The sequence below is a fragment of the Heloderma suspectum genome, chromosome 3, assembly GCF_057233095.1.
Source record: "Heloderma suspectum isolate Gila_16-S chromosome 3, 16-S_ref, whole genome shotgun sequence".
Lineage (NCBI taxonomy): Eukaryota > Metazoa > Chordata > Lepidosauria > Squamata > Helodermatidae > Heloderma > Heloderma suspectum.
Genome location: NC_139460.1, coordinates 296,222,389 through 296,237,281, shown reverse-complemented (window position 1 = coordinate 296,237,281; position 14,893 = coordinate 296,222,389). Strand labels below are relative to the sequence as shown.

The following is a 14,893-nucleotide window of genomic DNA, read 5'->3' as shown; positions in this document are numbered from 1 at the left end:
CCTCCTGTATTTCTGTGCAGAGATATGTATTTTTCACATACAGTGCAACCCCACCTCCCTTTCTGTTCCTCCTGTTCTTTTTGAACAAGTTATATCCTTCAATTGCTGTATTCCAGTCATGAGAGTCATCCCACCAAGTCTCAGTTACACCTATCAAGTTGTAATTTCCCTCCTGTATTAGGAGTTCAAGTTCATTCTGTTTGTTTCCCATACTCTGGGCATTAGTGTATAGACATCGAAGACCGTGTGCTTCATGGTCTGGCTTTCTTCCTACATGTGTCTGAACACTATTATTGGGTGCTGTTAGAGCTGTTCTCTCCATTGCAGTGCATGAGCCTTCTTCCATTGTTACCCCCAGCTTTATGTCTCCCTCCCCTGTAGGATTCAGTTCAAAGCCCTTGATGAAGTTCCTCATGCTGTGGCCAAACACACACAGTTCAAAGGAGGGGTTGTGCGAAAGACCTGAGGAATCCAATTGAGTGTGTGTGTGTCCCCCCCAGATATTGCTGGAATAGCTGAGTTGTGCAACCAACAGGGCCAGCAGCCATTGTTTTAACATGCCCTAAGAGACAACAGCAACAGCAATGGGCGGAAGCTGACAATAGCTAAGGGTGAAAAGGTCTGTTAACACCATAGAACAGCGTTCTGTAATCTAGTGCCCTCCAGATTTTTTTTACTTCAACACCCATCATTTCTGACTATTGGCTGGGGCTGATGGGAGTTGTAGCTCAATACATCTGAAGGGCATCAGGTTGTGAAAAGGTTGCCATAGAGCTAAGAACAGACAGAAGTGACAGTGACGAAGAGCCCTTCTTTCCTATTTCCTTTTGAGACCACCTTTTGGGTGGCAGGACCCTGACGATGACAGGCAGCACAGCTCTATTAATTTAGTGCATTTCAATCCCACCCTTCTTCCAAGGAGCCCAGGGCAGTGGAGGCTGGTGGCCCCAATGTCAGTGGGGCGGTGAATGCACTCTGGCTTTCAGTCAGAACCAGTCAGAACTCTAAAGGAGCTATCCAAGGTGCTGGACCCATTTTTGGGATAGGTCTCAGCACTTTGGATACCTCCTTTAGAGTTCTGACTGGTTCTGACTGAAACCTGGAGCGGATTCACCACCCCACTAATGTTGAAGACAACAGCTTGCTTGCTTGCTTGCTTGCTTTATTTATTAATTATTTCAAACATTTGTATCCCACCCTATATCAGTAAGATCCCAGGGCAGCATACAGATAAAATACATTTAAACAGTATAAAACAAATTATGTAGATACCTAAAAGCATATTAAACCATTAAACAAGTGAATACCAATTAGAAAATCTAAAACAATAAAACAGTTAAAACAGTGTACAACTTCAGGGAATTAAATTCGCCCTCAAAGGCTTTGGTAAAAGCCATGGTTTTACTTGGCGCTGAAATGAAACCAATGTCTGCTCTGCACCAATCAGGCCTCCATGGGGAGGGCATTCCACAACTGGGGTGCCACAGCAAAGAAGGCCCTCTCCCACGTCCCACTGTAGTGTATGTCTCGCACTGGTGGCACGCAGAGGAGGGCCCCTCCAACAGATCTCAGTCCTCGGGCAGGCATATATAGGGAGAGGCACTCCCTCAAATATTGAGGTCCCAAGCCGCTTAGGGCTTTAAATGTCATAACCAGAACCTTGAATTCCAACCGGAAGCGTATGGCAGCCAGTGCTATTCCATTAAGATTGGTGTTATGTGATCTTTAAGAGATGTTCCGGTCAGCAGTCTAGCTGCTGCATTTTGCACTCGCTGCAACTTCCGAGTCATCTTCAAGGCCCAGGGTAGCCTACATAGTTCCCCCCACCCCCCCTTTTTTCCCCTCACAACAACCCTCTACGTTAGGTTAGACTGAACTATGGTGTCTGGACTAAGGTCATACAGTGAGCTTCATAGATGAGTGGGGAATTAAACCTGTGTTCCTCCAGTCTAAATCCAAGAATCTGTCTCAGGGGAGAGGACGCTCAGGCCCAGGGGCCAAATCCAGTCCTCCTGGGGTCCCAATCTGTTCTTTTGGGGCTCCCCTGATCGCCATGCCTCCTTCCGCTGGCCTCACCCCTTTCCCCCAACCACCAATCATTTGGCGGTTTCCTGGCTTGTCGTGGATTTCTCCCCCTTTCTAGAAGGTTGAAATGCCTTTCCCAAGGCTTAGTTCCTGGCAGTCAGAGCTTTAAGCTGAAATATGCCAGTGTTTTTGGTATTTGTTTATATTTTCGGCCCTACACCTTTTGTATTCAGCCCCATCCCCTTTGCCTTTGGCTCTGTCCACCGCTGGAATGTGGACCCTGAGAGCTGCCCCCAAACTGAATTTGGCTCTCAGGCCAAAAGAGGTTCCCCACCCTTGCTCTGCTCAGTACCCCACACTGGCTCTATCTTATTTGTATGGAACAAGCCCTCATGGATTAGAATGCATCATTCTCAAATGGCTGTGCTGAACTGGAAGCAGGGAGAATCCGTTGCCCGCCTTTCTCCCCTTGCTGCCCCTTATACCTGGAACTGCCTCCTGCTACAGGTGCGTAATGCTACATCTCTTCCTCCCTTCATATTCCTCCCTCCTCAAAACCCACTTTTTCGGTAAAGCCTTTTGCTCAGTCCCATACTTCTCAGACCCTGCTGCAACTAAGCCTGTGGCCAAGCCAGGAGTACATGTAGGTGAAACTATTGCTTATTATTTCCCTGTTTCCATCTCTACTTCCCTTCTTTTATTGTTTCCTCTAGGTCAACTTTTAGACTGTAAGCTCTTTGGTGCAGAGACCATGGCCACATCGATGGCATGATAGACTGAGAGAGACAGGCGGGCAGGCAAGCGAGCCATACTATACGTACATCAAGCTTCCCTAACCTGGTGCCCTCTGGCTGTATTGGACTACAACTCCCATCATTGCCAGCCAGCATGGCCGTTCATTCTTAAAACCACAATGGATCCCAGGCCTGAAACGTTTGAAGACAATGGCAGTAGAGGTGAATACCATTGCTGTCCCTGAGATTTTTCAAAGTGCTTCAGGTACCTTCTCCCAGTAATCCTTACAACAAACCCATCAGATAGGCTGGCATTGTTGTTCATGTTACAGACTGAGAAGGCAGGAGCAGTGAGATAATGGCTTGCCTAAGAGTATCATGGTGAATTTGCAAGCAAGGTGAGATTGCAGCCGGGGGACTTCCCTGCAGAGATTCTTTTAACCTCTGTCTAGAGATTGTTATTGGTGTGGGAGGCCACACCCACTCACACTCAGTTCTACTTGCTAGGAGCGTCTGTGGATTCCTCTACTGACGATTACGGGCAGGAGAGGAGCGAAGAATGAGAGATGGTGGCTTGTTGTCCAAGGCTCACTGCTGAGGCTTTCAGCCACCAGAATGGAAATCCTGTACTCTTCGACCAAAATAAAAATCTTCTATGTACAGATACCCTTTAGGCCTGCAAGCCAAATGGCCCCACATACATACCTTTCTGTAAAACAGCCCCTACTTTAGAGCAGAGGTAGGCAACCTGATGCCCTCCAGATGTTTTGGACTACAACTCCCACCAGTCCCAACCAGCATGGCCAATGGTCAGGCTTATGGGAGTAGCAGTATTCCAAAACACCAGGTTGCCTACTCCTGAGTTAGAGGGAACCCTTCATGTCCATTATCATTGCGTAATCTTCCTTTTACACCTGCATTGCTGAAATGGGATTGGTCTATGATGTGGTACGACTGCAGAGTGCAGCAGCGCTAATTAACGCACAGTTGGAAACACATTACTCAGGGAGGTGAGCAGGAGATAATAGGTTCTACAATGCTGAGAGCTGCACAAGGTGTCTCTTTTTCCATCACAAAAAGACAACCTTAGAGTTAACACAGGAGGAATAACAGCCCGATAAAACATTTTGGCAGGGAGAACAGAACGCAGCTAACGGCTATTTAATAGTTTTCACTTTTATGAATTTGTAAAGTCATCTTGCAACTGGAAAATGAAGCATTTTCCATTTCCAAGACCCAACAAACTCAATTAACTGACTGCATTTCTTAAGCCAAGTTGGAAATCCCCCATTGTGTGTGTGTGTGTGTGTGCGCGCGCTCGTGTGCATGTGTGACATGTATGGGATTGGATTACCAATCTGGCAAAGTTCCAAATCATCACTTTTTGTTATGTGCTTTCAATGAGGTATTCAATTTGCACTTTAGTTTCACCAGCCTGGCATCATATTTTCTTGCAACAGTTAGAAAGCCTGCCGCAATTGATACAGGGGCTTCTAAAAAACAGCCTTCCCTGAGTGGGGCCTCTCAAGATGTTAGATTGCAACTCCCATCATCCCCAGCCAGCGTGGCCTAAAGTGACCTGCCAACAGTGAAAAACGCTCCATCAGCTCTTGATTAAACAGGACTGGAGTGCGTGTATGGCCACCGTTGCTCCTCAGATATGTCCCAGCCATATACCAGGAACAGCTAATGCAGACCACATGCAATCCCAGGAGGTCTTGATTCGAGTGCCACTTCCCAATTGTACTACAGTTCGCTACCAAAGCGCCCAGTGATGGGTGGACAGACACCAGGAAGACGAGTGTGCCTCATGCAAGCAAGGCATGCAGCAACTTCCTCATTTCTGGATTCTCTTCTCATTATTGGCAGCTCTCGAGAAGCCACCCACTCTGCCTGAAATCGGACTTGTTGAGTCCACAGCCTGCTTTTGCACGCTGGCATTTTACAGCTTAGGGGCCCTCGAAGGGGGCGGGGGGGAATCAAACACTTCTCGGTGTAAATGGATATCATCTTCTCTCCAAGCACGTGATTTTATTGCCTTTGGCTTTTAGCCATTACCTCTTTCACTCATGCGAACCCAAGACTGCAGTCAGTACTTAAGATGAAGGGTGGCAGCATACAAGACAGAACCTCGGAGCATTATGGGAACTAGTCTCTTCCCCGTTTGGCCGAGTGTTTTGTATAGCAGCAACTGCAATTCCCCACCTTGTTCCTTTTATTGCATCGCCACAGCACATTGTAATAGAACAGCATCTCAAATGTTGCCAGCACAGACTTGTATGGGGTACGACTGTGCTGTGGCTAGTGATGTTCCTTTGGAAAAGCCACAACATTGAACTGGGAAGATTTCCAGAAAGCCTCCCTAAGCAAATTAGGATCATTTTTATCAGAACATTTCCACTTCGCATTGGTAACTGTTTATTTTTTTTATTATTATTGCATTTATATTCTGCCTTTTTTCCTCTTGCAAGGAACCCAAGGCGGCTTACATTATCCTCCTCTGTTCTGTTCTGATGCTTTAGACTCTACGGCCTACAGAGTGATCTAATTCAGTAGTTTATTTTATTACTGGTATTTAGTAAGCAAAGCTAAAATATATATACCCACGTTAATTTTTTGTACCATTACATCCCAGATATTTGACTTGAAGTATTAGAGGGTGGGTAGGGAATCAGAGCAACCCTATGCTTTCCGAAGAATGCTCCGATGTCTGAGTGCTCCAAATATCCAATGCTCTGCTAGCAGATGCTCAGCAGAGCTGAAGTGGTGACAGAGGGGATTGCTGCATCTCTGCTCCCTCCTTTCCCTTGTGCTCAGAAGCATGTCTAGTGAGAAAAACGTGTAGTGGAGTTGCAGGGATGGAAGCTGGGAGGCTTCAGGATGTTGCAGTTCAGTGCCTCCCTCCCTCCTGCTTCCCCCTCATTTGCATCCTCACCCGAGTTCGGATCTCCAACCTCAGGTGAGTAAGCTGCTGCAATTCTTTCTGCAATGCTGCAAGGGCCAGGGGAAAACAATCCCCATTTGGATTTCCCCTCCCGAGGTTGTAGCAATGTCTACAGCCTCAGAGGGGGAACTCCAAAATATCCCATTGTCCCTGGGACGCTCTCGCAGGGGCCATAGGATTGCTTCCTTAATGCTGTATTGTGTAGAACGTTTCATTTGGATACTTTTACAAATGCAAACACAATAGCAGGTACTTCCCTTAAGTTGTTTGAAGGTAAGAAAAAGAGGGACTGAAAACTGTTGACACTAAACAATGTTAACAACCCAAAGAACTGTGCATGATATGCTGAGAACCACCCATCTACAACTTCAAAACTGCCAAGCTTGCCCAAGCTTGTATTTGCAATTGGCATCCATTGTTACTAATGCAGTTGTGAAAGTTTCCCACCCCACACGTAACTGATTGTGGCCACACTTGCAGCCACAGCGAAATTCAAATCTGAGAATCTCTGTGCAAGGAAGTGGTAGAAGAGAGTAGTGGCTTGGAGTGCAACTGCAGGGAAGCAGATAATGAGAAGTGGTCTAACCCCAACATCTGAGCTTGGCTCACTATGGAAAGGTCGTTTTGCAGCAAGGAGGTCCGTCCCGCAAGCTACCAAAATCTGCCTCTTTGGGCTTGCATGGAACCAAATGAAGTAAGATTGCCAACTGACCAGAACACACTGGCCTGGGCTGCTCTTGTGTCAGGAGCAGCAGCTTGGTCTCCCTAAAATCTGCAGGTGGAGTGTTCCATGATATGGAGTCAGGTGTCTATAGATCAAATGGCTCTTCAAAGCACAGGAGCAAGGGCTTGTAAGAAGTTGGCACCCTGGAACTGGAAACCATCCAGGCAAGCCAGACTACAAATGTTCACGACAACATTAGATCACATGGTTAAGATTTTGTTTAAAACATTAAGTTTACTAACATAAATAGTGTTTATAACAAAAGGCACAGGGTTTTTTTCTCTCTCAACTATAAACAATGGAAAATATTTACAGTTTGCGCAGTAAATAGCAAATGCACAATTGGTCTTTTCAGGAATTTAAAAAATTGTTTTATTTCCCCCCCTGCCCCCCCCATATCTTTATTAAAAGTTCCACAATTGGTTTCTCCCCTCCCCAACAAAGGGGTCCATTCTACAAATATCAGGTTAAAGTTGGTTACAAACAATAACTTATTGACATGAAGTATATCTTTCAGATCAAGACAGTGTTGCTAACTTCTTCATACTGGATAACAAAATAGGGATAGCTCTGGTCGTCGTTAAAAATGACAAAGATCTGGGGCTCGAAGTAGTTGTCCACGCAGGAGTCGTACAGGTCGCTGGTGATGCTGGTGGGATTCACAGGGGGAGGCCTCCTCATGGTGTGGTTGCCTACCGTGTACCGTCCTGTCAGCACTTTAGCCAGGAACATGTAATGGATCCCTTTGGGCGACCGCTTGGAGAAATTATGTGAATAGCTGGCTTTGCGGGCAAAGTAACTGCCTTGCCCGAACATGGTGGCGTGTTTCCCACACACTCGAGGGTCAAAGTTGTGCTTGCAGATTCCGTCCACGACATCCTCGGAGGTCCCGTGAAACAAGTGTCTTTCGTTCATGATCCTGTCAAGTCCTGTCATTTTTTTAGACATGTATTCCTTTTTTCTGGAAGTGAAAATTTTTTTATTTCAGACATTAGCACAGACCTCAGTTGCTGGAGCCCAAGATGTGTGAACACATTTGGACCAACCTTACTGCCCTCAAAATCCCTTCTTTGCTCTGGGTGTGGATTTAATGCCTGAAGGACATGCTGATGACACTATTCGGACCTAATCGCAAGATGGAGCAAGAGCGGCATTGCAAAATTCCTCTTTGTTTACCAGGCTGCCTGTCTGTGCTTCTCAAGGTGAACAGTAAAGCCCTGAGAATATACTCAGCTGCCAGTCTAGAGGACTCTAAAGCAGGACTGAGAGCTCAGCACAAGCCTGGCCTCTGTGGTGGGGTTGTACCACTTCAGACTGAAGGCAGGGGACTGGAATATCAGAAGGTACCACCACACTGACAACACACCTCCTTACGTAGTCTTAAGACACAAAGCACACATTACTTTAAAGACACAGCTGCTCTAGAACAAGCACAGCAGCACCACCACTCGTCTTTTTTCTGCTGAGGTCCACATTCCATTGGGGGCAACTGGTTGAGGGCTGCATGCCCATGGTGGGTGGGGTTAAAGCCCAAAGTGGGCAGGGCTAACCCTTCTCTCCCTTTCTCTTTCGCACTCAGCGAGTGTGCAAGGAAGGGAGAGACAATGCTTGCCGAGGGCCACGTGAAAAGCAGGCCTACAGCCACAGGTTGCCTGACCTTGGTTGAGTTGGCTTCTGCCAGTATTTCCAGTGACAAGAACTGGCACAAGACAGAAGCTTCCACAAATGGATTTTCAGATTAGGTATGTAACTTGGGGAAATAGCTGCCCATTTTTAAGAACAGGAGATTTCTTGAGGCACATCCCTTTTGCTAGTAATAATGCAATATTTCACAACTGGCTCCCATAATTTCCCGCCCACCTTCAAAAACAGGAAGTCCCAAGACTAATAAAAGAAGGATATTCAGAAAATGGTGGCTCACCTCTTGTATTTCTCCCACAAAAACTGGTTTTGAACTCGCAGTATTTTCAAAATCCTGTATTTGGTCTCTGGCACAGTCTTATGGAAGAGATTATAAATGGTTCTGTAGCTTTTGTCTTCCTTTGAAACAGGCACTTGAATGAAGTCCTGAGCTGGATCCATGCTAATCCACGTTTCAGGATAGAAGTTTGGAGAGGTAACACCAGTCGGGGATAAGACCTGCGAGGAGACGGACTCAGCTGTCGATACTGTGGGGCTGCCGCCAAGAGTCCTAGTGCAGGGAGAAATTAAAAGAGGGGATCAGTATTGTTCACCATGTGATCTGTGGGCCACATTAGCAACGACGGCTTGGTAAAGGATTGTATCTTCATTATAAATTTATGTACTTGATATGTACCCTGCCTTTCTACCAAACAATGGCACTTGAGGCGGCTTTTTATAACTTTTGAAGACAACAAAAATAAAGATATAAAGGGCAAGCTACATAATGGCAGTTCTTAGTATAAGACTTGTCGGGTCCCACAGACACTGAGTCACTCTCAATATGAGCAACAGAACAGAACACACCTTGATGCTGTGACCGTCACCTCCAAGTAAATCAGGCCCAGCATCTCCTCTAGTGGTCACTGTCACATCCACTCCAACCAGCCACAGAGGAGGAGCAGTTCTGCCCCTGCGAGAGGAGCCAGGCTTTCTATCTTATTAAGCAGCAGCCAAGCAGCCACATGGAAACATGCACCCATTTAGGATCTGAATGCCAAGTGTAGAAGCTGGGGGCACAGTGGGCGAGCAGCACAGCAAAGAACGTCATTAGATCACAGAATCATAGAATAGTAGGGTTGGAAAGGGCCTACAGGACCATCGAATCCAACCCCCTGCTCAGTGCAGGAATCCAAGTCAAAGCATCCCTGACAGGTGGTTGTCCAGCCTCGTCTTGAACGCCTCCAGTGTGGGAGAGCCCACCACCTCCCTGGGTAATTGGTTGCATTGTCGTATCGCTCTAAGAGTCAGGAAGTTTTTCCCGATTTTCAGCCGGAATCTGGCTTCCTGTCACTTGAGCCCATCAGATTTACTGCTGCTGGTAGTTTCAACAGTTATCAATGCTAATACACATACAAGGGTGTGATCCAGACTATGTTAGTTGCCCTGAAGTCCCACGGAAATCAGTATGAAAAGTTCATCATGACTAACTCATATCCCATTGATTTTGTCATGACCAAGGTTTCACATGGATTTCAGTGGGACTTCAGGGTAACTAACATAGTCTGGATCCAACCTACAGCCTTGCGGCTTGGAACCACTTGAGGCATCTGATGAAGGGGAGGGGTTGAGTCCACAAATGCTTATGCCACAGTAACTCTGCTACTCTTCAAGGTGCCACAAGACTGGGGGAGGGAGGCTGCATCTGTTTTAATACAGGGATGGGCAACTGGTGCCCAGGGGACACATGCGACCCCCAGTCTCAAAAGCCCTCTGCAAGCAGCCAGCTCAGATCTGTCAAGAGCGACTTGCCCCTTCCCTGGCAGCCTGGTGGACAGGGGGGAAGAGGGAAAGAAAAGGGGACCTGCCCCTTCCCTGCCCCCATCGGATTAACTCTGAGGTAACGTGGTCTTCAGCAGGAAAAGTTCCCCATATTTGCTGTAACAGGTTTACATAGCTACTCCTTTCTAACGAAAGTCTATAATTTGAAGTAGCAATTACTCATACTAATGAGGATTAGCCTCTTTGGCAGCTATATGGGGGGCCGTGCTTGTAGCCAAGGGACTCCTGTACCTTTAAGAAGATTGCCCATTAATTCAAATATTGCAGAGCTGCTCACCACTCTGACCCTTGGTTGTTATCACCCCATGCAAATCGTCAAGGTAAGAGAGACGATGACAGAGGGTGACTCAACACAACTGATGTTATCGTTCTGAACATGCAAACTCTCATAAAGGTCTACTGCACCAGCATGTTTTAAGTGGTCCGGCAGGATGACTTGCCCCCCCAGGGCAGCCCTCTCCAAGTCATGGGAAACTGGCACAAATGTTTAGACTCAGGGTTGCCTGATTTTGCAAGCAGAAAGAAAACTGAAGGAAAGCGTCTCCAAACTAATGCTCTTTACAATTAAAATGAATTTTCCCTGGGGCCAGTTTAAGCATCTATGGCTCTGTACTTCAGCACCAGTGAGTCCAGTAAAGCCAGTGTGATTCCCCTCCCATAAGAAAGTTACCTTTGAACTGGACCTCAATGCAATTTAGTACAGAAGGAAAGTCTACCTCCCGCCCCCACCCCCTCTCCTCAACTACTGGGCTTTAAATAATTATACCTACACTGTTAAGTCTTTGCTTTTCTATATATACTTTTTCCAGTGTTTGTTATAACTGTGGAAATACCCATCGTGATCTGCTTGAAAGCCAAGACCAATTATCTATTGGCTTGCAGGGTTATTGAAAAAGTGAAATGAGCATTAAAGCCTTGATACAGGAGACCTTGCCTCTTCCAAGTAGCCCAGGGCACAGCTGGGTAGACTAATGGTTTGAGCCCTGTTGCTAAAAGGACAGTATGTTTGCAATGACTGGACTCTGATATTCCCAGCTGCACTGGTTCTATCCCACACGCAAAGATCTTTTATGGAGGTGCATATACAGAAGTATTATATTATGTTTCCTTTGGTTTAAGAAGAAAAAAGTAACCCTCCCGTATGGTGCTGAATGGGCAGTATTCTATACCACCACTGTGCTCCCGCTGTTTCAGTTGTGCAGCAGGGAATCAGCGGTTCTAAAAGTAACCCTGGAAACAAGTAGAAACCTTAGTTTTGGATCAGGACAAGCCACGGGAGCTCCCTTCTGAGAGCTCCCCTGGCCTGCCCCTTTCCGAAACCTGCATTTCTGGGGTTACTTTTAGAACCATGAATTCCAAGTCATGCAAGTGGTCACTCCCACTGCCACACCGGCACAACAGGATACTGCCCAACTGCTCCATAATTGTGGAGCAAAGGATGAGAAGCGCTTGAATTAGGCTGGGTGAACCAGAAATGGTGGTATGGGTAAGTACAGATAAGCAACGTTTTTTTTTATTTTAAAGTATTTATATATCGCTTCTTGTTTTTGAAATCCTGAAGCGGTTTACAAATGATAAAACAGTGCATCATTATAAAATCACATCAAAGATGGATACATCCGAAGTGCAAACGAAACACAGGCATTCAGTATTTACAAAACAGAAACCAGCACAACAGAGGTCTACTAGTTTTGGCAGAGGTGCAGAATCTCTTTCAGCCAGAGGGCCACATTCCAGGTGGGAGAAGCTCTTGGGGGGCTGCGTTCCAGTGGCAGGCAGGGCCAAAGGCAAAAGAGGCGGGGTAAAAAGGTATGAAAAATACCACCATATTTGAGCTTGAAGCTCTTACGCCCAGTAACTAAGCCACTGGAGAGGCATTTCACCCTTTTTTTGAAGGGGGGGGGGGCTTTACAAAAGCCAGAAAACCACCAAATGATCAGAGGTTGGGGGAAAGGGGGTTGGGGGTCAGAGGAAGAGAGCGGGACCTTCTGGGGAATTCAAAAGGTTCAGACTGGGACCCCCACAGGGCCAACTTATCCCCCTGGGGGCCTGAGGTTCTACATCTGTGAGTTAGAGGGAGACATTTGAAGGAGAATGCAATCGTCATGGTTCTGCAACGGATGCAGTGTTCGGTGCTGCTTAGCCCACTGAAACCAAAGGCCATCTTGCAGCACCTGCCTGATTTGATTATATTGCTTCCTAGGGGGATGGGATAATTGTATTGTGCTGCTGTCATTAGAAGTATTTCTATGGCACCTTTTAGCCAAAGACTCTCAAGGCGCTGTACAATACTGAACTGAAAAACACTTCAACTCACAGAACTTAAAAAAGCGGAGCAACACAATTAGGTATGAGAGCAGCAATCAATTTAGGACTGGCTTTAACTGTTGCTAGCCGCCCTGAGTGACGCATAAGCTGCAGGAGGGTGGAATACAAATGTTCATATAAAGAAGCAATGCGTTAACACATGGATAAGTCAGCAATGCGCTCTTATGTGGGGCTGCCCTTGAGGCTAGTCTGGAAGCTGGAGCTAGTGCAGAACGCAGCAACTTGGCCGTTGTCAGGAGCTGCTCCTTCTCAGCATGCAACTCCTTTGCTGAGGAAACTGCACTGGCTGCCTATTCGCTACTGGGCCAGGTTAAGGTTTTGGTACTAGTGCGCAAAGCCCTAAACAACTTGGGACCAGGATATCTGAGGGAGCGCCTTCTCCCTTACCAACCTGCCCGGTCACTGAGGTCATCGGAGGACTTGCTCCTGCTGGCTCCACATGGACCTAAGGCCCGACTGGGAGTCCACCCAAAGAAGGGCCTTCAGTGTGGTGGCTCCTGTCCTATGGAACTCCCTGCCTCTGGAGGTCAGGCAGGCACCAACACTGGGTTGTTTTTGGCGCCACCTGAAAATAGCTCTTTTCCAGGAAGCCTTCCCTGGTTAACCAGCCTCAGTTTTATTGGCACTCTGTTTTAAAGAATAATCTTAGTATCATGTTTCTTCTTTTTATCTTTTGTTCCTTTTATCTCTTGTTGTTCACCACTCCAGGATCTGTTTAGATGTGGAGCAGTATATAAATGTTTTAAATAAATAAATAAGTCAAGAACGCCCAATAACGTGACACGACTAAATTTTATACAGAAGGTGGTGGTGCTCATCTGTTGGTACCCCACATTCATAACTTAGGACCCCCCCCCTCACATACTGAAGTCCCCATTAACTTACTGCAAGAACGGCATGAGGATCACGCAGGACCGGAAGAGCGGTCTTTTCTTTATTTCTCTTCGAACGCATGCATTTTGCTGGAAGCCATCTTTAATGTTCAAGATATAACGATTGTGCCACGTAACAAACCGAACTTCTGCCAGCCCTCGACAGTTGGCTTCTTCTATCAATCGTACAACAGGCTGTTTTAAAACAAGAAAAATCCAGTTGGCCAATGCCAATATACTTCATTTTAAAATGCTTTTTTTACAGAATTGTCATATCAAAAATACTGATACTACTTCAGATAGGTATTATTACTTTAATCCTGCAACATTATGATTTGCAATTCCTTCACATATGACTGTTCGCACGAATGACCAAAAATTGATTAAATTAAGAGGTTTTTCCAGTCATCAGCTTGTGAAGGCTGGAGAAGATACATGCATATTTACATCTTTCACATATATTAGTTGCTTAGCATTGGTCAATGTTTTTCAAGGAACCGTCAAGAGTTCGGCTATAAACCCTTCACTCACTATCTATTTGTGCAGTACACAAAAAGGATTTTGTGATGAGCCCTCTGGCAATGATTGGCTAAGCTACCCTGATTTCACAGAGTGGCAGGTCAAAGGGTCTAAGAAACGAGAGATGGAAGAAGCAGAGATCTAAGAAAGGAGGTGGAAAGGGTTTGAAAAGGTTATCAGGCCAAGAGAAGCAGGATAGGGGAATTGGGAGTGACCCAGAGGAAAAAGGGGAAGGGAGAGGAGTGGAGAAGTCCAGGAGACAAGGAAAAACAGAAAGCGACGGAGGGAAGAGAAATGGGTAGCGATGAGAGGTGCACATGACCTGCAGTGAGATACTGCAGGGGAATGTTTTTAGACTAATCCAAAATAACTAGATTAGCATAAGTGGCCTCTACATATACCATAGCAAATATATACATTTCCTTACGGTCAATGAGGATTGGAACATAGGAGTCTGCCTTATACTGAATCAGTATACTGGTCTATCTGGCCCGGTATTGCCAACACTGACTGGCAGCAATGCCTCTCCAGGGTTTCAGCCGGGATTCTTTCCTTGCCCTACTTGGAGATTGAACCTTGGAGCTTCTGTATACAAAGCAGGTGCTCCACCACTGAGCTACCTTTGAGCATATGTTCATTTTGCATGTATTATGGAAGTTCCTGGTTTCTCTAACACACTTTTCAAAGGACAAAGCACTTAAAAACTTTTCATTTATCCTGGCCATGATCCCGCAAAGGTAGATTAGGCTGATCAGTGTGGTGTAGTGGTTACAGTGTTGGACTGGGAGCCAGGAGATCTGGGTTCTACTCCCCACTCAGCCATGGAAGCTCACTGGGTGACTTTGGGCCAGTCACAGCCTCTCAGCCCAGCCTACCTCACAGGGTTGTTGTTGTGAGGCTAAAATGGAGGAGGATTATGTACGCAACCTTGGGTTCCTCAAAGAGGAAAAAAGGTGGGATATAAATGTAATAAATAAAAAAAAAATCAACAGTGGCACTACCAAGACCACAGAGTGGGCTTGAAAACAAGGTGGAAAATTGAGCTTAGGGTTCCCACGTCCAAACCTCCCAACATTATTCCCCGAAGGTGGGAAAAATACCTCCGAGTATTCTCTCCAGCCAAAGTGATCCCTGCAGAAATATTTCCAGATTGTGTAGTAGTTGGAGTTGGCACTTGTACACACAGGTGTAGACAGCCTCCTCAACTGGTCGAATTCGGTCGTATCGTAAAGTGTCAAAGTATTCAAGTCTACTAAATACTCGTGACCTCTGCAGACAAAAGAAA

General features: G+C 46.2%; 1 protein-coding gene across 4 annotated transcripts in view; it reads right to left on the bottom strand.

Moving 5' to 3' along the window:
* Positions 1-6,628: 6,628 nt before the first annotated feature.
* Positions 6,629-14,893, bottom strand: part of TIPARP (TCDD inducible poly(ADP-ribose) polymerase) — a 36,413-nt gene continuing 28,148 nt past the window's right edge. For all 4 annotated transcript variants that reach the window (XM_084847335.1, XM_084847336.1, XM_084847334.1 and 1 more), the window contains 4 exons: positions 14,709-14,877; positions 13,103-13,284; positions 8,349-8,618; positions 6,629-7,388 (listed from right to left, as the gene is read on the bottom strand). In XM_084847335.1, coding sequence (XP_084703461.1) covers positions 6,941-7,388; positions 8,349-8,618; positions 13,103-13,284; positions 14,709-14,877 — 1,069 coding nt within the window. In that variant the 3' untranslated portion in view covers positions 6,629-6,940. The remainder of the gene's footprint in view (positions 7,389-8,348; positions 8,619-13,102; positions 13,285-14,708; positions 14,878-14,893) is intronic.